Here is a 25,069-nt window from a genome sequence, read left to right on the forward strand (position 1 = left end):
GATATGAAAATGATGGGTATTAGGCTAGAGTTGGCACCACGAAGAGAGGTAATCGTACATTTTTACCGCCCCGCCACTTATACCCTTTCACGGAATGAGAAAAAGAGTTATGTGCATGCTTGAATGGAATTAAAGTGCCACATGGTTATTCGTCGAACATCAAAAGCCTAGTGTCGATGCAAGACCTAAAACTCACCGGGTTAAAGTCACATGATTGTCACACTTTGATGCAACAATTACTACCTGTGGCTATTCGTTCCATTTTACCTGAAAAGGTAAGATATGCTATAACTAGATTCTGTCTCTTCTTCAAGTCCATATGCGAGAAAGTCATCGATCCCGATGACGCGGATTCATTGCAGGACCTCGTTGTAACCTCTCTTTGTCAGTTGGAAATGTATTTTCCACCCTCTTTCTTCACTATCATGATTCATCTGACCATTCACTTGGTTAGGGAGATTTTGTACCTTGGGCCCGTGTACTTGAGATACCGAAAGATTGATGAAAGTCTACAAGGACTATACATCTAATCGGTATCGTCCGGAAGGTTGTATTGCTGAACGCGCTATTTTAGACGAAGCTCTTTCATATTGTTACGCTCATCTCTCCCCTGAGGAGTTGATTGGCGTTCCTAAGAATCGTCATAGTGACTGGATGACCGGAAAAGGTATTAGGGGCCGGGTTGAAAAAATTGTGACACGTGAAATGTTGCATTTAGCACACACGTATGTGCTAAACAACGAAGATGAGGTACAACCTTATATTCAACAACACAAAGATGAGCTCAAATACGATCACCCAAACAAGACCGAGAAGTGGATTGCGAACGAGCATACAAAGACGTTTGCAGAGTGGTTTAGGAATATTGTCTTAGAGTGTACGGATCAAACTGGTGATGACATCTCTCCTAGGTTACTACGTCTTGGTTTAGGTACAAATGCCAGGGTCACCTTTTACAACAGTTTTGCCATTAATGGATATACTTTTTACACCCGCGAGTAAGATGAGTTGAGCACAATGCAAAATAGTGGTGTGAGTTCTGAATTTGAGGCAATGCACTTTGCTACTTCAAAAGATAAAAAGCCTATTTGGGGAAAATGCCATTATTATGGTGTTATTCAAGAAATATTGGTACTAGATTACATTGATTTCACAATGCCTTTGTTGCAATGTAACTGGGTTGATAACAACATCCATTGTGTCCAAAAGGATAAGACGGGATTTACGTTGGTTAATCTGGGTAAGGTTGGCAATAATAAGGATGATCCTTTCATAATGGCATCCCAAGCTAAACAAGTGTTCTATGTCACCGATCCTATGGATAAGAAGTGTTCTGTTGTACTGTCTATAAGGAGTAGAAGGAGTAGTCCATCCGATAATGGTGATGATGATCAGGATGTCGTTTTTTAGGGAATAGATCACTCTACCACTGTATCTTATTTCGACGATGTTGACACTGATCATGAGGACACTGAAAGCATCTATATGCGTGATGACCATGGTGAAGGTATTTGGGTTAACGAAGAAACTATGACATCCAAGAAACGTCCCCGATCCTGAGATAGTTTGATGGTTTAATTTATTGGTAAATCAATAATTTGATGGTTTAATTTTGAGTCATTTTCAGACCAATAATTTGATGGTTTAATTTGTTAGTAAATCAATAATGGTCATTGTTAAATAAAAATTCCCAAATTTACATGGCATGGTAAATCCTGTAGCTTAGATATGCAGTATGCATTCATGCTGGTGTTGTCTTATGTTCTTGATCTTATTATTAGATGTGGATGCTGGTGTTGAAATTACTGAATAATGTTGCAGTATATGGTGCTTCTCTCACATTCAGATATGTATATATTGTTACAGGTTTGGACTGTAATGGAATTACAGTAATTTTTTTTAAAAAAAAAGGTTCAACAATAACAACGGTTATTTTTAAATTACCCCGTTGTTAATACTTTCAACAACGGTTATAGTTACATTACCCGTTGTTATTACTTTCAACAACGGTTATAGTTAAATTAGCCGTTGTTATTACTTTCAACAACGGTTGTAGTACCTCTACCCGTTGTCATTGATTTTTTTGACATATTTCATTTTGGCGCAAATTTGGTGAAAATATATTACAACGGGTATATTTTAACCGTTATAATAAAGTTTTGACAACGGTTGACTTATATTGACCCGTTGTTATTGACATATAACAACGGTTTTGCTTTTATAACCCGTTGTCAATAGTCTGTCTTAATAAAAAACTAATTTACAAACACATACACACACAATACACAATAAAGCAACACCAATTCAACCGTTGGTATCCTGAGTTAATTCTTCCTCGCTTTCTACATTATCGTTGCCGGTCGTCGCCCAATTTCCGACACCCAGATTCCGTTGCCTTCCCTTATCATCCTGCTCGTTCTCTTTATCATCATCATCAACAGGTATGTTCACTTTAATTTTGTGTTTCGTCATTTGGGTTTTAAGACGATCATCTTTTTTCTTTTTCATGCATCTGTTTGTTTTTTGTCTTCTTTGTTATCTTTATCATCCCGCATCATCTACTTCACTCCTCTTATTAGGGTTTAGGATTTTAGAAGCTCAATCTGTTGTTTTAAATTTTCATTCCTATTAGGGATTAGGGTTTTAGATAATACTCTACATGTACGTTGTTAAGTTGTTCATTTCCTATATCATTCATATTTGGGTTTTAGGATTATCATGGGTGAAAAACGGAAAAGAAGTCAAAAGAATAATAAGCCTGAGGATAATAAGCCTGGTGAGAGGGGTGCTACGAAGTGCCCGAAAGTCCTTGCAGCTATAGCCGCTAAAGAGCCGATGGAAATAACATGGAGCTCGAAGAGTTTCCCTACTGGCCCAAATGCGGGTTATTTCTCCAGTTGGATTGGATGTTGCACATGACAGTTTGTGCCTATCCATTTAGATGATGTTAGAAGTTTGAATCCAAAATTGGCGGAGTTATACTTGGCTCGTGTAAAGGAAGGCTTTATTATACCCGATGAAAGCCATGATAAGTATTTAATGCATAAGGCGGCGGATGTCCACAAAGCGCGGGAGGTGTAACGTTGCTAGGGATTGATTGTATGTGGACAAGGCAACGGGGGAGATGCGTAAGAGCCCACCGGAAAATAAGTGTCCCACCATCAGTCAGGAACAATGGGATCTTTTCAAAAAGATGAGAACTACTGAGAAGTTTCAGGTTAAATATCCTCGCCTTTTAACGATTTACCTATCATTTTTTTAATTAATGAGTCCTTTATATAATCTTTTTCTTATCTCATCTACTTGCGCTTTTATATAATTATTTGAAGACCGTTAGCAGAAGAAATAGTGCTAACATTTCATGCAAGAAGGGGAAATGGTATGGTTCTTGAGGCGGTTACAGAAAGATAGAAGAGAACCCCGTAAGTAGCATGCATTATTCCCCTGTGAGACTTTATTTTTTTAATCACACTTGGACTTGCATTGATACAAATTTACATGTATAAATGTTACCATGTTAATGTGTAGGTGGCAAAGGGAGTAAAAGAGGTGGATCGGCATGTAACTTATAAAGAAGGGCACACGCCTAAAGGATCCCGGTCGCGTGACAAATATGATGAGGAAGTGTTGGCCAACATAGTAAGCATTATTTTATTAAGACGAGTTCATTACTAACTTTATTATTTTAGTCACAAATATAATTTGAAGTTTATTTAATATATTATAGGACAACGTATTGAAAGAGGTAGAAGAAGGGAAATTCACTCCCAGTGGTCGTAATGACGTTCTTGCTAGAGCGATCGGCCGACCCGAACATCCAGGTCGTTTGAGGGGTGTCCCGTTACAGGTTGGAGTAACGAAATATTATGGGACAACTGCCCCGATAAAGAAGAAAAGGAAGACTAAGTCTGAGAAGGCTGACATGGTACCATTTATTCTATTATTTTTATTTAAGTTCAATTCACATGTTATTGTTGGGATAAAAATTGCTGACACATTACATTCTTGGCACGCAGCTTCAGTTAATGGCATCAGTACTACTAAAGTTGAATGCTGGAGGCAAGCTTTCCGAAGAAGAAGTGAAGATGATGGAGGATGTCATTTGTAAAGGGGGTAATAAGATACAACAGATTGGTCAAGAGGCCGAGAACACTACTACCTTGGCAATACATGAGAAGGAAGTATCGGTCAACGAGATTCAGAAAGATCAGGTACCTAATGCTTCTTTGTCAAATAACTAAAGCCGATCAGGTACCACCTAATACTTCCTTATTTTTCTTTTCTTTCTTTTTTTGGGTAAGATCAGGGGAGGTGTTCCCTGCCAACTCTAATGCTATAACTTCTGACATCGTGCCATTGGTTAATTTTATTAGGTAAATAATGGGTCTGAAAAGGAGATGCAACTTGAGAAGACGGCTGATGGAAAACAGCATACATCCCCTTCAAGTCAGTTCCCTGTTTTCAGTAAGGTATGCATACATGAAGTGTTTAATTAGTTAAGTTTATATGAATTCTATTAAATTTTGGGATATAATAATGTATGTGTATATTCTTCAGGCCGTAAACAAGAGGGTAGTAGTTATTCTTGCTGACCCTAAATTTGAAAATACAAATGTGCGTGTTGGCCGGGGTCTCGTAGAAATGCACACCAAATCAGCAGCGGTAACTGTAGTTCATGGCGAAAAACTTTTGCCGAACCATAGAAAAGTAGAGATAACTACAGTCTTTCCAGGCCATGAAAACTTTCAACTGTCTGTCCCAGTTCGTGACGACATTACCATTATGGGAGATGTGGTTGGGAGTTTCATCCAATGGCCTGAAACTCACATCTACTTGGCTCGGTCGTCTCCGCCTCAGCAGCCGAAAGCAGTTGAGGTTAGAAGAAATACCTTTATATATATGTTACATTTTTAATTGTTGAATGTTTTTATATGTTAAATTTATATGTTTTTTTTTGTAGAGAACAAAAAAGTCGGCTTTGGCGGATAAGCCTAATGTCCGGGGACTTGATGAGGTATTTAATTAACTTCTCCATTTTTAGGCTAAACTCGAATTATTTTAGGCTGCATCACCACTAATTAAACATTAATTTCAGTAGTTACCCAAACTGCATGGTAAGAGGAAAAACAATTAAACTAATTCATATTAGTCTTCAAGTCTTGTATGAGATTGTTTTACTAATAATTGTACCAACAAAATATCTAATGCTAGAGCTCTAAAACCTAATCTTCCTAATTGCTACCTTTAATTCATTTTTTGGATACATAAGAGGAAAGGCAAGGGTAATGGAGAAAGAAGGAAAATGAATGAAAATGGATACAACAATGACGTTCTCCCTCCAAAGCTTTTCTGTCTTCGGAAAGATTTTAATAATCCTAGTAGAATGAAAATGAATCTTTCTATTTCTATTCCTGTAAAATCCTCCAATTCTTGTGATCTTACTAATGCCTTTACAGCTGCGCGTAGTCGTATACCATATACGTATCCCTCTCTTCCGTGACATTATGAATGCAACAGTTCAGAATCTTGGGGATGTCATACTAAATTGTTGTTATTTAGTCTCAAAGCATTATGTATTGCTGATCTTTGATAGTCCCGGTCACACAGTTCAGTAAGAAGAGTCCAGTAAGAAGAGTCATTCGTTAAAATTTTATCTGGAAGATTCATAAGTTAAATACTCAAGGAAAGTATTTGTTAATCCTTAAATATGATTAACATCAGTGGTTATTGTGATTCTTTAGTAGTCAGGTCTTACAGTTCCTTATATTTTTATGAAAACCTCCCTTTAATTTTTTTTGTTTCTGTATTTCTAAAAATTAAAGCATGGAAATTTTTTGTATGTATGGAACAGAAAAGCCGGCTAAGGCGGATAAGCCTAAGTCCCCGGACATGCCAACTACCTCGTCCAGACAACAACTTGATGAGGTATTTAATTAACTTCTCCATTTTTTGTAAAACCTCGCTCCCTTATATTTTGTCTGTATTTCTAAAAAGCATGCATGGTAATTTTGTGTAGGGGACAAAAAAGACTGATAAGCCTAAGTCCCCAGTCATACCTGCTACTACTACCTCATCATTGAAAGAGCAGGTTGACGAGGTATTTAGTTAAGTACGCTTTTATTTTTATTACTCCAACTAGGATATGTTACGTTTGGATTTTTTATTATTTTAATTATCTACATGTGTAGGCTGGTGGTAGTAACACAAAATCAAAGAATCATTATTTCCCCGACCTGAAAGAAGTTAGGAGTTTAAACTCCACACAATATACTGGGAAGGATTACATGCAAAAAGTAAGAACGGCGACGATGAGGAAACTGCATGAGGAGGCTTGCCGTCGCATAGCAACCGAGCAATTGATAATTATTCCGCTCGAGGAGGATATTCTAGGGGTTGAGCGTGAAGCACTTATGTCATGGGATATGCTAGCCATTTGGGCTGACCTAGACCAGATTGATGTGGCACACCTATTTGTTTGGATGAAGTAAGTTTCTTAATAAATAATTTCATATTCTAATATTCTGACTCCTAGATAGTGTTTTAATTAAATACCGGAATTAATACCGTAATAATGTAGGATATTAAAATTGAGAGTGATCCCCGAGAAGAAGATTCCATCTGATCAATACGGATTCCTGTGCCCCTATGTTTTATCTTTATTTATTCCGGCATACTCGTTCGAAGAACGGGTAGATTATATTGCTCAGCAATTGGCGACAACCAAGAAGCTGATTTTTGCCGCTTATAATGAAAAAGGGTAATAAACAAATTAATATTACGTTTCCCCCTATACAATTGCATTTTCATAACTAATATATGTACTTGTTAATAATGATGATGTCTCTTGATGTAGGACTCATTGGGTGCTATCAGCCATCATGCCGACAAAGAAGAAAGTTTTTTGGTTGGACTCTTTACATAATCCACCAAGCGAGACTTTTAAGCGCTTGATTAATAAGTAAGTTTATAATACTTATTTATTTATAATAACATTAAGTTTCAATTTTTATTTATAGCAAAAAGCTCTTTTTTGCCCCTAAAAAAATGAGTGTCTGCCTCTTTTTTTTTAAAAAAAAAAAAAAGGCCTTGAGAAGAGAAGAGCTAACGAGCAGGATCAACCCACGAAACATTCTGATGATGGCCCTGATTTTATTACGATAACAGGGGTACGTGCTCAAATACAATACATTAAGTGCAAAAATCTGTGTTTAATACTAATACAATACCTAAAGTTCAAGATTCTGATGTGAGCCTTCTCTCGTCTATTTGTTCTAATGTAATAATAGGCCCCTCGCCAGCCGGATAGCATACAATGTGGATACTACGTTTGTCGGTTCATGTTGGAGATTATTAGGCGAAGATATATCCTTATTCCAGAAAAGGTTAGTAATTTAGTAATGCGCGAAAGTGGCAATTAGCCCCCTTAACTTTGTTCAATGGTGAAATTAGCCCCCTTAACTTTTAATTGTAGCAATCAAGCCCCATAACTTTAACAAAAAGTGAAATTTAACCCCAATTTTTATTTTTCACTTAAATCTCAACAAAAATTCATTTTATATTTATATTATACAACTAATTATACATAAAAATTACTAATTTTAACTTTATTAATTTATACGTGATTAATTATTATTTTACATTCATCTATAATAAAAAAATAAAAATTTGATAAAATTTGATCAACTATTCTTACATTTATAATAAATTGTCTAAAATTGTAAAATTATAAAAAAAATATTACTTATTATAATTATAAATTGTATAAAATTTATAAGGTTATAAAAATTAAATGTATATTTATTAAATTGGGTTATAAAAATGAATTTTGGTGGAATTTCATGAAAAATCAAGTAATGGGGTTTAATTGCACTTTTGACTAAAGTTAAGGGGTTTGATTGCTACAATTGAAACTTAAGGGGACTTATTTTACCATTGAACAAAGTTAAGGGGGCAAACTGTCACTTTCGCGTTTAATAATGTGTTTATTACTTTTTTAAATTAGAGCTGATGTTGTCTTGCTTGCTGCTATACCATGATGTTGCTATGCAGTATTTGATGTTGTTACAATAATGTCTTGTCTTTGTTTTTTCCGCAGTATGTAATCAACCCGTCACCAGAGATTCAGCAGTACTCAAGTGTAGATATAGACGAGGTAAAGGACATGTTGGGCAAATACGTCTTAGAAAATAGAAATGCATGATACTCAGAGTTTAGATCAGCTTATTAGTAAAAAATTTGTTGAAGTTAGGGAATCTTTGATTAGTTCATGTAAATTTAACTCCTTGTAAGTATATATATATATATATATATATATATATATATATATATATATATATATATATATATATATATATATATATATATATATATGATGTCTTTGTTGTGGTTTGACACGTCTGTCGTATACATCAAAAATAAACTAACTCAACCAACTATATAGCTAGGGAAGTCTGGTCGATCTCCGCAGGGAGGCAAGATATTTGTAGAAGTCCGTCTATTTGGTCACAAATGGGGGGGGGGGGGGAGGTTGTTTGATTTGTTATCTAAACTACGAGATTTAAAGGAAAGAGGAATAAAGGGTAAGAGCAATAAAAGCGGAAAAAGGGATAAAACTATCGGATAGAGAGGGACATGTCGGGATTTCGGTTCACTACGGTAGTCCGTGACTCACCAAAAATGACTCGACGCAATTAATGTAAGACGGATGTTGAAAGGTCCTTTCGATCCACTTCCTATCCTAAAATACCACTAACTTAACTTTCATTCTCGTCAGGGTAATCTCCATCGTTCATAGCGAGCCTATTTAGTCCAATCTTTCGATCTAGGATTAATTTTAGCCGATTAAAGGTTAACTCGAAGTGTGCACTCAACTAAGTTGAATAAATACAGTTAAATTGATATGGTGACAGAGTCTCGTAATTATTTCATCTGTTTCATTTACTACATCGTCACTTTCCTACCGTAGATCCCCTAATCCCAACATGAAAAGGGTTTAGCTACTCATGTCGCTAATTAAACTAACAAAGAGAAAAATTCCAAAGAAAACATAATGAAATAAACAATAAATTGCATAAAAGTAAATTAGGGCAGAAGAATAAATGTAACGAAACGAAGAATTAAAGCAACAAGAGATTAATTATTAATAAGAGAAGAGAAAGAATTACAATCGATGCGAATCCGACGTAAAGAACACAAAATTCAAGCGAAAATAATCCCGAAATAAGGTTACAGTAGAGAGCAATGAAGTACGCAGTAAAAGTTTGTTAATTGAAAAGTAGATCAAAAAAATCCGATCCTAATAACCTAGTTAACGTAGGTTTAAATAGTAAAGTACTTAAATTTTGCGAAATTAAACAACACACGAGTTTTTTAAAGCCCATAATCAGCGAAACCACTCGATCGAGTGGATTAAAACCACTCGATCGAGCAAACATCTCAGCAAATCTACTCGATCGAGTAGAAAGTTACTCGATCGAGTAACTGGTCTTTCTGCAGGCTAAGGATCGAGTGGAAAACCACTCGATCAACCAATCTTGGACGTAAAAATCACTCGATCGAGTGATTAAACTGCTCGATCGAGTTCTTGGTCTTCATTTCAGCTCAAGTCCGCGCCTAAATGCCTCGTAATCCGTGCCATGACGCTTTCAAGTGCAGTATCTCACTCTGGAAAAATCCCGTCTCCTCTAAATGCATGCAAAAAGGACGAAAAAGAGTACGATTCCACTACTTTCGCGTTTATTTCTACAAAATAGATAAAACGAACCAAAGTAGCCAATTCGGGGCAAAATACCATAAAAACAGTATAGAAATGCATAGAAATGCGTGCTGAAACAGGCTAAAAAGACTATATATTATGCACGTATCAAATCTCCCCAAACCGAACCTTTACTCGTTCTCGAGTAAACTCTAAACTAAACTAATGGAACGGAAATGATAACTCAGAGCTAGCTTAACTTGTCTACTTGAACCAATTTAATGCAACAAAAACTAACAGTTAAAGCTAAGCAGTCAATACGCAAACGAATTATAAGTCGTTCATTAAATATAGCCAACCTATCGACCTTGCAAGACCAACAAAATTGGACTCTCTCGTGGTCACTCTTCTCTCATGAAGCAAAGGGTGAATGTTATATGTAAAAGAGAGAAGAAAAGACAGTCACTCACCTAACTGCGTCCTACATAGCATGCATGCAACAAAAATGAAACACAATTCAAGTACTAATGCACACATTCCAACCAATAATGTCCGTCACAGCCGAGGGCTTACAAAATAATTTGGGAATAGTGAGGTTCAGGTGAGAAAAGGAAAAACAAGTTATGGTAATGTGGAGGTAAAAGCGTCAAGCTAGTTCCTAACAGGACCATAATGAAACCATCCAAAACTCAACTGACTGAAAGACTAAGTACAAGTGCCTCTTCATTTGGCACATAACTTACTAAACTCAAACACAATCTCCTCAAAAAGTATGGGATAAAACGGAGGAGTCAGACGGTCACAAACTTCCCTTTTTTAAACACCGTCTGGAATAACTAACTGAAACAAACAACTTTTTTTTCCAAAATTTCTTTCTTCTTTTTTTTTCCTGTTCACGTGATTCAGCCTTATTCTTTTTTTCATTTTTTTTCTTTTTTTTTTTTCTTTTTCTTCACTTTCACGTTTTTTTTTCTTTTTTTTTCTATTCTCTTTTTTTTCTCTTTCTTTTCCTCCTTCCTCTATACTTACACCAACTCCAAACAAGAAATACGGGCCAAAATGCAACGGAAAATCATACCACAAAAGAACATACTAACTAGCTTGACTAGGCAGGCTTAGTTTGGGATGTAGCTGATGGGTCAAAAAGGCAAATTTGGCTAATGTGGAGCTAAATGGGTGAAAAATATAAAGAAAGGGAAATTTGGAGGCACCTCCCTACATGTGACACCAACCACAAACCCGAATATGTGCATTTGACAAGAAATTGAATGTCATAAAAGTGCGAAAATAATGAACATGCTATGCAAGGAGTACTACTCTCAATTCCTAATGAACTGGTCATGAATGTCACCAGTTATGGGCTCTAAACTCAGAATTTTTCAAGTAGTTTGCCAATTTATCAGGTCAAGTCTAGACAGTCGGCTATATTTGAACAGAAACTCGTAGACTGTGCGTATGACAAAGCTAATAACTATCAAAAGAAGTGCAGGGCTCAAGCAAAAAGACAAGTTATAGTGCATTATCATCAGGGAAATCTACCGTTCCGACTCAACCTATATGCAAAAATAAACGTGAATTTTTTTATCAATTTTTTTTGAAATTTTCTAATTTTTTTTGGATTTTTGATTTTTTATGAAAATAAACAACAATGCAGGCTGAAAAATAAACGTGAATGCAAAACAAATGCAAATGCAGACTCAAAAGGATGCAATACCCTCCCCAAACCAAAACGGACAACGCCCTCGTTGTCCTCCAAAGATACACCAAAGAGATATATACAAGGAACGGAATATACAACCAATCAATAAAAAAACAATAAATATAAAGGAGACAAAATAAAAGAGTAAGAGATACATACAAAATACGAACTTCCCCAAACCAGCCAGAAAACTGGGGAAGTGAGTAGACCAGTAGCTACTCGTCATCGTCGTCGTCACTGCTGTCACGGATCTCCTCCACCCTGAACTCCGGGTCTCTCTCCTCCTCTCTTCTCCTCTGCTCCTCAGCTCGAGCTCTCTCCACTGCCACCTCCGGGTCCTCGTCCTCCTCCTCGTCAGCAGACTCCGGGTACCCCTCAGCTGGGAACCGGAAGAAGGAAGGGTGTGGCCAACCCGCTGGAATCGGACGGTGTCACCGCAAGTGGTACTCGTACAGAGGATGCAAGGCAAGAGCCATGTCCCTCTCCATACGAGCCTGACGCGCTGCAATCTCAAGCATCAAACCGTAAACGGCGCCCCCTTGATCCATGACCGCGGGCGCCACAAAGGGAGGAGGTGGTACGAAAGTAGCCGGTAAGACCGGCTCAGTCTGTGTCTGGTCAGCGGGAGTGGGAGTAGGAGTAGGAGTGGTAGTAGTAGTGGGAGTATGGGTCGGATCGAGAGTAGCCGTGGAAGGCTGGGCACTCCCTAAAGGTGTAGACCTCTCTCCGGTCTCAAGACGCCGCTTCTTGGCGGCGGGTGCAGCAGGAGTAGGTCTGGGTGGAAGGAGAAGGTGAGGTAGTGGTGGCAGACGGGCGCCTCTAGCAACAGTAGGAAGGGGCTCAAGACGGGGGAGAGTGTCACAAGGTAAGTCTACAGACAAGGAGCCGTCAATCTTCCAAGTCTGGTAGTCTGGGGTCGGCCAATGCTGAGAAAGCATGGCGTCCAGACTCAGTAGCCTCTCTCCCTCGAGATACTGCAGGTCACGAGGCCAAATGGGGAAAAGGCGACGGGCAAGAATAGTGGCTATGCCACCGCAGGCAATGGTTCCCGTCTCCTTCTTCCCCTGGCTCAGAAGGTACTGGGCAGTCAAATAAGCTATGTTGAGGGTAAAAGGACCCTCGCAGTCGATGTTTAGGTAACCATCGAGGATGGAGAGCTCGGTGTTGGTCATGTTGTTCGGCTCCTTTCGACCGAAAATAGTGCTCCCCATCAGTCTAAGAAAACAACGGACAGGGGGAAGGTGGACCTGATGGAGCTTCCGCTCCCTGAAGGTGGTCTGGGCCAAGCACCGCCAAAGCTGACGGTAGACCTTCCTCGGGGCAGCAGTCAGGCCCGTAGAGAAAAGGTCAAGTAACCTACCAAACTCCCCTAGTGTCATCGGAAAGGTCCGGTTAAACAACCGGAAGGACACTGAAGAGCTATCGGGGTCAGCCTCGTGTGCCCCGGGGGAAAAGGTAAAAGAGCTGAGAAACTCGAGGCTCAGCTCTAAAAAGGTACGGCCGCTCATAGTGATGAGCCCGACCATCCCCGAGCCCCGTAGTAAGTCACAAACCAACTCGTAGATACCGAGTCTCTCAAGTGCCGATTTCTCTAGAAATCGGGAAGGTACATGCACACAGCGAAGCAGGTTATAGAATTTCTTACGATGTAAGGCATTAACGAAAAGTACCTGCGGGTAGTCTGGGTGAGGGTCGAGGGAAGTATCACCTCGGACCGTGACTGTGCCAGAAGTAGAAGCAGCAGCAGCTGTAGAAGTGCTAGGAGCGGAAGTAAAGGTGACTGGAGCTGGCATAGCTCGGGACTGTCTACGACCTCGGCCTCTGGAACTCAAAGCAGAAGCTCGTGCAGCGACGGTATGAGGAACCAGGGCTGCTCTAAAGGCAGCTGCGACTGCTGGCGAGTCCGCCACAGGTGTAAAAGTAGAGGCTGGTGCAGAGGTAGTGGCTGCTGTGGTCACCACTGAAGAGGGACTAGCAGCAGTGCTAGCAGTGGTGGTGACCGTAGAGGAAGTGGCAGCCTGAACTGAGCTAGCAGCAGAGCTAGCTGGAGCAAAAACTGTACCTGCAGCTAAAACTAGGAACATTGGGGCTGCAGTAGTGACTAAGGTGGAGGCAGTAGCAACAGCAGGGGCCACTGTCTCAGACAAAGACGGGCTAGAGGATGAACTAGTAGAGGGTAAAGAACTAGAATCCATCCTGTAAACAAAAGGGTAAGGGGTATGATAAGAAAACAATGGCTAACAGAGGCTAAAACAGCAGGAAATCAGCATGTTAAACCATAAAAACTCCTCTACCAGTCGAAAATTTCCGACCTACGGCACATAATTCCCAACAATTCCTCAAACAAAATCGAAAAGCAGCATGTAAATGGCGATAAGGCGGGCATAACAGTCAACAACAACAGCATGTAAACAACACTGAGGTTAATTAGGTCAGGAAGGCATGCAAACCCGTCTAACAGTCAAGAATTTCGACTGAACAGCCCTAATCGCGGAAATTCGCGCAAGATTCGAGTAGAAGCATGTTAAGCATCGACAGGGGTGTGGTAACAGTCTACAATCAGCAGCAATATCGCAACAAAGATGCTAGCTAGACAAATTACAGCAGCAATAACCAAAGTGACAGTCGAAAATATCGACTATCCTGAACCCATATAAAAAAAAATCATGTAAAAATCGAATTATCGAATTAAGCATGCAACAGCAGTGAGGAAGGGGAATTGATCACCAAACAAGACAAGTAAGGGCAACCAAAGGCAAGTAAAGTCGAAAAAATTCGACTAAAGCAAGATTTCGAACCCTAATTCCAATTTTTCCTCATAAATTTCAAAATAAACGAAATTAAAATGCATAGAGGATGAAGGAATCGCTTACTTGATGATAGAAATCCTACCAAAGCAATTAATCTTCAAATAAGCAAGCACAAGAAGTGATTTTTTGAACTAAAAACCGCAAACCCTAACCCTTCTTTAAAGCCGTGAAAACGAGCACAATCAAGGGGGAAATTAAGGGGCTTTGAAAGATTAAAATGCAAACAAGATATTGTAGGAGGCGGATTTGGTAATTTGGGCAAGAAAATGGGGATTTGGGGGTTATTTGATCGCAATTAGGGGAGTGTTAGACGAAAACTAGGGAAACAATGAAATTAGAAGCAAAAAGAAAGAGTTTAAAGTAAAAGCTCCCTGCGTCCTGTTCATTTCACTCGATCGAGTGGTTTTAAACCACTCGATCGAGCACTTTGATGCTCCATCTACTCGATCGACTAGAAATCTACTCGATCGAGAAATCCCCTTTAATACTTTACTCGATCGACTGGAAAAAGTGCTCGATCGAGCTCTTTCCTCGCGTAAGCTCTTGAATTTCGTCAATTCTACCCTTGGAATGCGTAAATCTTCCCCAAACCTGCATAAAATTACGTGCAAAAATATCCCAAAATACCAAATACGCATGAGAACAGTCTATAGTCTTAAATCTACGCTAAAAGCAGTCTATAACCTAATTGTCCTAATTAAAAGCAATAAAATAAATTCAACGGAAAATCAAAAGTTATCTATTACAAAGTGTTACACGGGGCATTTCCCCGTTTAATTCCCAATGCAATTCAGTAGCCCCTTGAAGGGCTCCTGACTAGAGGACGTCACCTCAGCAACATTGACTGTCCTCTTCAACTTCCATGAGCATGAATTATCATTTGAAACGGTAGGAGGGGAGTAGTTCACATCCACATAAGCGCGAACTTTCCCCCGACGTCTATAACAACACGGGCAATGGACAAAAATGGTCTCCCTAAAATAATAGGGGTGTGTGCATCTTCGGGGATGTCTAAGAAAACGAAATCAACGGGAATAAAGAACCTCCCGATCCTCACAGGTACGTCTTCTACTATGCCTAGTGGCCGTGATATACTACGGTCGGCCATCTGGACTGTCATGTTAGTGCAACTCAGCTTTGTCAAACCAAGTCTCTTAGCCAGAGACAGCGGTAAGACACTTACGCTAGCGCCTAAATCGCATAGCGCATTATCAATCAAATAGTTACCGATATGACATGGAATTGAAAAACTACCCGGGTCTGACTGCTTAGGAGGTAACTTATTTTAAAATAGGGCTGACCCCAGCTCAGTTAAAGCTACGGTCTCACTATCACTAATACTCCTCTTACGCGATAGAATTTCTTTCATAAACTTAAGATAAGAGGATACCTTTGTCAACAACTCAGTGAACGGCACAGTGACTTCCAAGCTTTTCAGAAGTTCGACAAATTTGCCGAATTGTTGATTGGCCTTAGTATTATGCAACCGCCTCGGGAAGGGAACCGTGATAGGTATCTCGAGTCCCTTGTTTCTCTCTTCCAGTGTATCTTCCGGAGCAAGTTCTGTATCCTTTGGACGCTTCTTACCTCTCGAACGAGGTCTTTCCGGTGATTTATCGCTTAAACGAGCACTAACAGGCTCTCGAATAAGCTTCCCGTCATGGAAACTACTCGATCGACCAATATACCCATTCGATCGAGTAGAATCTTCATCAATACCACTCGATCGAGTAGTTTTTTCACTCGATCGAGCAACTCCATTTTGCTCATCACTCGATCGAGTAGAAAAACTACTCGATCGACCATTTTGCCTTTCCTATTCACTCGATCGACCACTTTCGTCCCCAAATCTGCTCGATCGACCACCTGAAACCAGTCGATCGAGCACTTTCTTTGCCGTGAGCTCATTTTCTTCGCCAGAACACGGTTCACCATCAGTTACAGCTCTCCTCGGGTCTGATTTCTGCATTTCCGGTCCCTCATATGAACGACCGCTTCTCAGATTGATGAAATTTACCGTCTCATGTGGATTCTTCTCATTTTGAGTCGGTAATTGACCCTGCTTTCTTGTGGACTGATTAGTGGCTAATTGGGCAACTTGAGTTTCAAGTGCCTTTATGGACGCATCTTTCTGTTGATCACTCAATTTTCACTGCTTCGTGAAGGCTTGCAACATAGACTTAAGCTCACCAATTTCACTCACCCCACCGGAAGATGATGCACCATGGTTAGGAGGAGTAAAAGAAGGGGGCTTTTGAAAGCCTTGTTGATTCTTGTGTGGAGGGACATAAGGCTGTTGCTGGTGCGGAGGAGGAGTAGGATTGAGCACATTCTGACTAGTCCACCTCAGATTGGCATGGAGTGCCCCTTGATTATTTTAATAGGAACCCCCTCCTTGCCTATATTGCTGAAAGGCAAGGACTTGTTCCTTCTCTACAAGACAGCCAATAGCAGTGTGGCCATCATTACTCCCACATCTCTCACATGAAACGGTCTCTCCCATAGTAAGAACATGGACCGTCTGAGGCTCCCCAGTAGCTTGTAATTCCAACTTGTCGAACCTAGCATTCATGGTCTCCAGCTGAGCCAAAACCTGCTTATCAACTGCATGAACTGTCCTAATCCCATCCCTCGGGTTACCATATTCAGCACTGTGATTCGCCATCTCTTCAATAAGGAACCATCCCTTATCATCATCTGTATTCTCCTGAAATCTTCCACTAGATGCCGCATCAAGTATGGCTCTCTGGTCGTCATACAGCCCATTGTAGAACTGATTAGCTAGAAACCATGGGTCAAAACCATGGTGCAGGATAGACCTCACCAACTTCTTGAATCGTGACCATGCTTCATAGAAACTTTCATCGGGAGCCTGTCTGAAACTAGTAATCTTGGTCCTCAGCAAATTGGTGCGTTGTGGAGGGAAATATGTCTTGTAAAATGCAAGAGCAAGAGATTCCCAATCTGTAACCCCAGTTTGTGCGGTCCAAGTCGATCGACCACTCCTGGTCAATCGGCTAAAGAGAAAGGAAATAGAACTTCCTTAATCTTGTCTGAGTTACCCCCTTAGTGGCGGGGATAGTAGAACGATGTCGGTAAAGGTCTCCATATGCTTCCTCGGATCTTCACCGCCACACCTCTATAGATATTCCTCTCCACCGTGTTGATATAAGAAGGACGGATATCGAATGTATTACCATCCTCAGTCTGGAGATTGAAACCCTTCGGAATAGAGGATGCTTTAGGCACTGAATGACTGGAAAGCTTTGACATCTTTACTGTAGAAATCAGACTGTCTTCCGCGAAAAGAGAATGATCTAGCTCTGGCTCGAAAGTACTCAAGTCTTCCTTTCGTGATTTCCTTAGTAGCACATGGAGTCTATGCTTGAATAATCTCTCCGGTTCAATCACCAAAACTAATTCAAACCCAATCGACACAGGCATAAACAACACTAAAAGAAAATAATAAGAACGGCCTCAAGGAATGAAAATTCCCTGAGACAGATAAAATAAACGGAACAACAACAAATAGGACAATTGCCTCCCCGGCAACGGCACCAAAATTTGACACGTCTGTCGTATACCTGTCAAAAATAAACTAACTCAACTAACTATATAGCTAGGGAAGTCAGGTCGATCTCCGCAGGGAGGCAAGATATTTGTAGAAGTCCGTCTATTTGGTCACAAATGGGGGGGGGTTGTTTGATTTGTTATCTAAACTACGAGATTTAAAGGAAAGAGGAATAAAGGGTAAGAGCAATAAAAGCAGAGAAAAAGGATAAAACTATCAGATAGAGAGGGACATGTCAGGATTTCGGTTCACTACGGTAGTCCAGGTGACTCAAATTGTAAAATGACTCAGACGAATTAATGTAAGACGGATGTTGAAAGGTCCTTTCGATCCACTTCCTATCCTAAAATACCACTAACTTAACTTTCATTCTCGTCGGGGTAATCTACTGTTCATAGCAGGCCTATTTAGTCCAATCTTTCGATCTACGATTAATTTTAGCCAGATTAAAGATTAACGCAGAAGTGTGCACTCAACTAAGTTGAATAAATACAGTTAAATTGCTATGGTGACAGAGTCTCGTAATTATTTCATCTGTTTCATTTACTACATCGTCACTTTCCTACCGCGGACCCCTAATCCCAACATGAAAGGGGTTTAGCTACTCATGTCGCTAATTAAACTAACAGCAGATAAAATTCCAGTCGTAAACATAATGAAATAAACAATAAATTGCATAAAAGTAAATTAGGGCAGAAGAATAAATGTAACGAAACGAAGAATTAAAGCAACAAGAGATTAATTATTAATAAGAGAAGAGAAAGAATTACAATCGATGCGAATCTGGCGTAAAGAACACAAAATTCAAGCGAAAGTAATCCCGAAATAAAGTTACAGTAGAGAGCATTGAAGTACGCAGTAAAAGTTTGATAATTGAAAAGTAGATCAAAAAAATCCGATCCTAATAACCTAGTTAACGTAGGTTTAAATAGTAAAGTACTTAAGTTTTGCGAAATTAAACAACACAGGGGCTGTTTAAAGCCCATAATCAGCGAAACCTCTCGATCGAGTGTATTAAAACCACTCGATCGAGCAAACACCTCAGCAAATCTACTCGATCGAGTAGAAAGTTACTCGATCGAGTAACTGGTCTTTCTGCAGGCTAAGGATCAAGTGGAAAACCACTCGATCGACCAATCTGGGACGTAAAAATCACTCGATCGAGTGATTAAACTGCTCGATCGAGTTCTTGGTCTTCATTTCAGTTCAAGTCCGCGCCTAAATGCCTCGTAATCCGTGCCATGCCGCTTTCAAGTGCAGTATCTCACTCTGGAAAAATCCCGTCTCCTCTAAATGCATGCAAAAAGGACGAAAAAGAGTACGATTCCACTACTTTCACGTTCATTTCTACAAAATGGACAAAACGAACCAAAGTAACCAATTCGGGGCAAAATACCATAAAAACAGTATAAAAATGCATAGAAATGCGTGCTGAAACAGGCTAAAAAGACTATATATTATGCACGTATCATGGTTGAATTGAATCTATTGAGTTCTAATGAACCCAGTAATTTGTGATTTATCTTTGGTCTTTGGTATATGGTCTTTCTTGATATATGCGAGGTTTTGAATGGCATGAAACAAATTTAATTTTTAAAAATATTAGGAGTTCGTAATAAAAACGGTTACTAAAAAAAACCGTTGTCAAGACCTTTAACAACGGTTACTAAAATAAAACCCGTTGCGAATACATTTCACAAATACCGCGCATAATATTCAACAACAGGTTTTAAACGAAGAACCGTTGTTAAAAGTCTTCACATTTTTGGAGGGACAGTTACAACAACGGGTTATAAACTAAGAACCATTGTTACTAAAAATTTCAACAACGGGTATATAGCATATACCCGTTGTTACTACAAATTTCAATTTTGGAGGGAAGGTTACAACAACGGTTTTACATAAGACAACCGTTGTTATATTATTCCCACCAAATTTTTGAAACACTTTCCACAACGGCTTACACGCAACAACAACGGCTTTTAACCATGGTTAATACTTTAGACAACGGTTTATGTAAATAACCTAACCGTTGTAAATACCTTTTACAACGGCCGCTTTAACAACGTCCGCTTTTTGTTTTTACAACGGTTTTTACCCGTTGTTATAGCATGTATCTGTAGTAGTGATTGGTTTCCCCAGGCTGGTTCTGTAGAACTTGTCTCTGGGATGTTATTGAGATTACCCTGGCCAGGGATTGGCGGGATGAACGGGAGCCTCGGAGGATGGTCATGAGCATACATTGCATTTGCATTTAATATTATCTTGTATTCATTTATTGTTTTTGTTTAGCTATTTATACTCAGCCGTTGGATTGACGTGTATTCGGTAAACACCTATGATGAACCAAATATTGGGGAGCAGTTTGATTGGCAGGTTACAGATTGGGACGAGTGGACTGACGAGTCAAACATAGAGACCTTCACGAGTTTAGAGAAGATGTAATAGAGACTTAGTTACATGTATTTTCCGCTGCGAGTTTTGTAATTTAATTTAAGACCGTATTTTATTTAAGTTGACCATTTGAGTAATTTAATTATTAAAGTATTTTGGATTGCTATACTTTATAACTACTGCCTCAGGAAATTGGGATGGTAACATACCTATTTAAATAGTATTAGGCAGACTAGGCCGTGTTATGTATGGGCTTCGACCCACGACTAAACTCTTGTATTTATATTAAACGATGAGCTAATGAGAATCGATACAACAAAATTAACCTAATACATTTCGTAACATGGTAACAGGAGAGTCAGTAAAACCCTATTTTCCCACAAAACCCACCACTGTCGTCCGTTCTTGATCATTGTCTGCTCGGAATTCCTTCTTTTCTGATCATCGATAACGGGAGCGGCCACGGACACATCCTTATCTTCTTCTTCTACCTCTAAAATCGATTCTCTTTCCCCTTTTTCTCTTGTTAATCAGGAGGGTCCAGGTCAAGCGATAACCCATATCAAACTCCGGAGGGACAATTATGAGGAATGGAGTCGTTCTATGCGTTGGTCACTTAAATCACGACGCAAGTTCGGTTTTTTGTGACGGGTCTATTGCTAAGCCGACAGATGATATTATGCTTAGTCAATGGGAAGTTGTACACTGCACCGTCGTTCAATGGATCATGAATTCGATCGATCCCTCTCTCCGGGACAGTGTATCAGATACCGAGGATGCTCGTCTTCTTTGGACTGAATTGGAAGACCGGTATGCTGTTGTTGATGGGGCGAGAAGACATGCCCTAAAAACCCAACTACACGAGTGCCGTCAAGCAAAAGGTATGTCGGTTACTACATATTATGGTAATTTAAAGGCTTTATGGGACGCCCTTGCTACCCACGAACCCCCGTTTTCGTGCACAACCAGTGGGTGCACTTGTGGTGTTACCAAAAATGCCTTAGCTCCCCAGGATTCGGAACGATTGCATCAATTTCTTATGGGCCTTGATAAATCGTTGTATGGTCCCATTCGTAATCACCAGCTCGCTCTTGATCCGTTACCGACCCTTAACCGTGTCTATCACGCGGTTTTACAAGAAGAGCGACTGCTAGTTGGTGCTACGGCAATCCCTGAATCCTCTGATGTCATGGCCCTTGCCGTACGGCCTGCTTCCTCTGCCTCGACTTCCTCTGTTCCTGATTCGCGGATTTTACGCGATGCGGAGCGACAAGAGCGTAGAAAGTTGACATGCTCTCACTGTAAAGCCTCCGGCCATGAAGTAAATGATTGTTTTATTAAAATCCAAAACTTCCCGGGCTGGTGGGGTTCTCGCCCGTGTACTCTTGAGGAGATGCAATCGAAACAACAGACTGGTTCTCGTTCTACAGCCCGTGCTAATGCTCTTTTGACCGAACCTCCTTCTGGTTCTCAAGACCGTCTGACTGGTATGTCTCTTGATTGGATAATTGATACAGGGGCATCCCTTCATGTTACAGGTGATGCTCGTTGGTTAACGGAGTCACAGACTATTACACCGTGCACGATTAGCCTTCCCAATGGCCACACGGTCTCTGCCACTGTCACTGGTTCGGTGCAAATCAGTGACTCTTTTATTCTCCGTGATGTCTTATTTGTTCCAGAGTCTAACTTGCAATTTGCTTTCCGTTTCTCAACTCGTGGCTTCTACTTCCTGTGTGCTAAGTTTTACTAATTTATCTTGTCACATTCAGGATGCTTCTTTGAAGACGAAGATTGGAGTCGATGAGTTGCGAGACGAGCTCTATTATTTGCGTGCTAGTGAACGGGTTGTTGTGAATCGGGTGAGCACGGATTTTTCAGTCGATACATGGCATATGCGTCTGGGTCATCCCTCCAATAAAGTCCTTCGTTTTTTACCGAATGTTAGCAATTTAAATTCGTCTGATTTGGATCATATTTGTGATATTTGTCACCTTGCAAAACAATGTCGTCAAAGCTTTAGTTTGAATTCCAATAAAGCAGCTGCTATTTTTTATTTAATCCATTGTGACTTATGGGGTCCTTATTGTACACCCTCGTCTTGCGGGGCCAAATATTTCTTGACCATCGTTGACGACTGTTCTCGGCCTGTCTGGGTCTATTTATTACTCGATAAATCCGAGGTTACAGGCATGTTTATGAGTTTTTTAGCCATGGTCTATACTCAATTTTCCAAGCAAGTTAAAATTGTACAGTCAGACAATGGTACGGAGTTTAATGAAATGTCTGACTATTTCTTTAAACATGGCATTTTATTTCAAACTTCCTGTGTCGGGACTCCTCAACAAAATGGTCGTGTCGAGCGTAAACATCGTCACATTCTTAATGTTGCTCGCGCCCTTATATTTCAGGGTCATTTGCCGGTCTCTTTTTGGGGTGAATGTATATTAACAGCTGCTTACTTGATCAATCGCACACCTTCTCATCTCCTTTCCAATAAAACTCCTTACGAAATTTTATTTGGTTCTCCGCCTTCCTATGCTAATTTACGCGTCTTTGGCTGCCTTTGTTTCGTTCATAACCAAAATACCAAGGGCGATAAATTTGCGAAGAGAAGTCGTAAGTGTGTCTTTATTGGGTATTCTCACAATAAAAAGGGTTGGCGTGTGTATGATATTACTACTGGGGATATTTTTGTGAGTCGGGATGTCTAATTTTATGAGGCTTCTTTTCCATATGCTCCTTCCCCTTCCACGACTTCTTACTCTTTTTCTGTTGAGCCCCCATCTGATGGGCAGGCCGTGTGTGAGGGGGAGTCCGGGGTTTCTCATTCGGTGGAGGGTACGGATGTCCAAGGAGGGTCCGGTGTCATTAGCTCGCCTACTGTCGACCTTGGCCGTGGGAAGCGTCATAAACGCCCTCCTCCTCACCTGAGTGATTATGTGGTTGGAAATTGTGCTAACATACCTCCAGATTCGCCCAGCAACTCACCTCCTGAATCTCTGTCTTCGTCTTCAGGTACCCCTTATGCCTTAGCTAATTATCTCAATTGCGATAAGTTTTCTTCTCGTCATAAACAATTCCTTGCAGCCATTACCACCGGTTTTGAGCCTCCTACTTTTCGATTGGCCATCACTGATCCTCGTTGGTGTAAGACTATGGAGGAGGAAATTGCCGCTCTTGAGAATAATGGCACTTGGGAATTGACTACTTTACCTTCTGACAAGAAGGCTCTTGGCTGTCGTTGGGTTTATAAAATTAAATACAAGTCCGATAGGAGCATTGAACGATTTAAAGCAAGGTTAGTAATTTTTGGTAATCATCAGGTTGATGGTATAGACTATGGGGAAACCTTTCCGCCCGTAGTTAAGATGGTGACAGTTCGTACTTTGCTTACTGTTGTTGCTAGTAAAGATTGGGAATTACACCAGATGGACGTTCATAATGCCTTCTTACATGGAGATTTGACGGAGGAGGTATATATGAAATTGCCACCTGGTTTTAGCAAAGGGAACGATGGTAAGGTTTGTCGGCTGCGTAAGTCGCTATATGGGCTTCGACAGGCTCCTCGCTGTTGGTTTGCAATGCTGGCCTCTGCTTTGAAGCAATATGGTTTTAAACAGTCTTATTCAGATTATTCTTTGTTCAATTTTACAGCCGATGAGGTATGCATTCATGTCCTTGTCTATGTTGACGATCTTGTTATTGCTGGCAATAATTCAACTGCTATTACTCGGTTCAAAAATTATCTTGGTTCCTGCTTCCATATGAAGGATTTGGGTACTTTGAAATATTTTTTGGGAATTGAGGTTGCTCGTAATTCGGAGGGTATTTGTCTCAGTCAACGAAAGTATGCCTTGGATATTATTTCTGAGACCGGTCTTCTGGGTTCGAAACCTAGCCCCACGCCCATCGAACCGAATCACCGCTTAGGTGAAGCTACCGGTGATGTTATTGTGGATGTTGAATCGTATCGTCGTCTCGTCGGTCGCCTTGTTTATCTGGCTGTCACCCGTCCGGACCTTTCTTATGTCGTTCATGTTTTATCGCAATTTTTATCTCACCCTCGAAAAGCCCATATGGACGCTGCTCTTAGGGTGGTATGGTATCTTAAAGGTCGACCAGGTCAGGGTATTTTGCTTCGCAAGGACAGTTCACTTACTGTCACGTTTCCGGTTGAATTGTTTTCCTAGGCGGTTCCCCTATCTCTTGGAAAACTAAAAACAACCGACTGTGTCGCGCTCATCCACTGAGGCTGAGTATAGGTCGATGGCAACGCTCCTTTGCGAGATGAAATGGCTCGTGGGGTTGTTTTCTAGCCTCGGTGTAGTGGTCCAAACGCCTATGTCGATTCATTGCGATAACAAGTCCGCTCTCCAACTTGCTCAAAATCCGGTTTTTCATGAGCGAACTAAACATATTGAAGTCGATTGTCATTTCATTCACGATGCGATCTCTGAAGGCCTAGTTCGTCCGTCCTATGTCGCCACTAATGTGCAGTTGGCCGATATTTTTACTAAAGCTTTACCGTTACCACAGTTTGATTTTCTCCTTCGCAAACTGGGCATTCTTGATCTTCATGCTCCAGTTTGAGGTGGAGTATTAGGCAGACTAGGCCGTGTTATGTATGGGCTTCGACCCACGACTAAACTCTTGTATTTATATTAAACAATGAGCTAATGAGAATCGACACAACACAATTAACCTAATACATTTCGTAATAAATAGGAATGTCTAGTAAAGACTCTTAATTAAATGGAGGTATTACATTAAAGCCAAGTTTGCAGCGACTAAGTGACTAAACTTCACAAACCCATCAAGTAGAATACATGGCTATACCCCAAATTCAATGCACACACTTTCACGTGTACAATTGCTCATTGAATCCTTCCGTCCACAAT

The 25,069-nt window shown here is 40.3% G+C and overlaps 1 protein-coding gene, 1 long non-coding RNA gene and 1 other non-coding gene across 4 annotated transcripts; all 3 read left to right on the top strand.

Moving 5' to 3' along the window:
- The first annotated feature begins 6,870 nt into the window (after positions 1-6,870).
- Positions 6,871-8,155, top strand: LOC141627212 (uncharacterized). 2 transcript variants are annotated; one of them, XR_012536773.1, is made up of 3 exons: positions 6,871-6,958; positions 7,287-7,382; positions 8,096-8,155. It is a non-coding gene; the product is annotated as an uncharacterized LOC141627212 (long non-coding RNA). The 2 variants fall into 2 exon arrangements; XR_012536774.1 differs by lacking the exon at positions 6,871-6,958 and adding an exon at positions 7,132-7,166.
- Positions 8,156-17,001: 8,846 nt separating this feature from the next.
- LOC141636134 (small nucleolar RNA R71) lies at positions 17,002-17,108 on the top strand. The gene has a single exon (XR_012540767.1). It is a non-coding gene; the product is annotated as a small nucleolar RNA R71 (small nucleolar RNA).
- Positions 17,109-20,751: 3,643 nt separating this feature from the next.
- On the top strand, positions 20,752-24,361 carry LOC141632825 (uncharacterized). The gene is made up of 3 exons (XM_074445336.1): positions 20,752-21,801; positions 21,941-22,030; positions 22,967-24,361. Exons 1-3 carry the CDS (start codon positions 20,752-20,754, stop codon positions 24,359-24,361), a joined length of 2,535 nt encoding a protein of 844 aa, XP_074301437.1.
- The last annotated feature ends 708 nt before the right edge of the window (positions 24,362-25,069 follow it).

Source organism: Silene latifolia, chromosome Y (genome assembly GCF_048544455.1).
Source record: "Silene latifolia isolate original U9 population chromosome Y, ASM4854445v1, whole genome shotgun sequence".
NCBI classification, from domain to species: Eukaryota; Viridiplantae; Streptophyta; class Magnoliopsida; order Caryophyllales; family Caryophyllaceae; genus Silene; species Silene latifolia.

What these genes read in the sequence shown, in the direction of transcription:
- LOC141632825 (XM_074445336.1), top strand. Translation starts at nt 20,752, where the DNA reads ATGAGGAATGGAGTCGTTCTATGCGTTGGTCACTTAAATCACGACGCA. An exon ending in CTGCCACTGTCACTGGTTCG is followed by an intron (nt 21,802 to 21,940) that starts GTGCAAATCAGT and finishes TGTCACATTCAG; the next exon opens with GATGCTTCTTTGAAGACGAA. An exon ending in AACGGGTTGTTGTGAATCGG is followed by an intron (nt 22,031 to 22,966) that starts GTGAGCACGGAT and finishes TCTGATGGGCAG; the next exon opens with GCCGTGTGTGAGGGGGAGTC.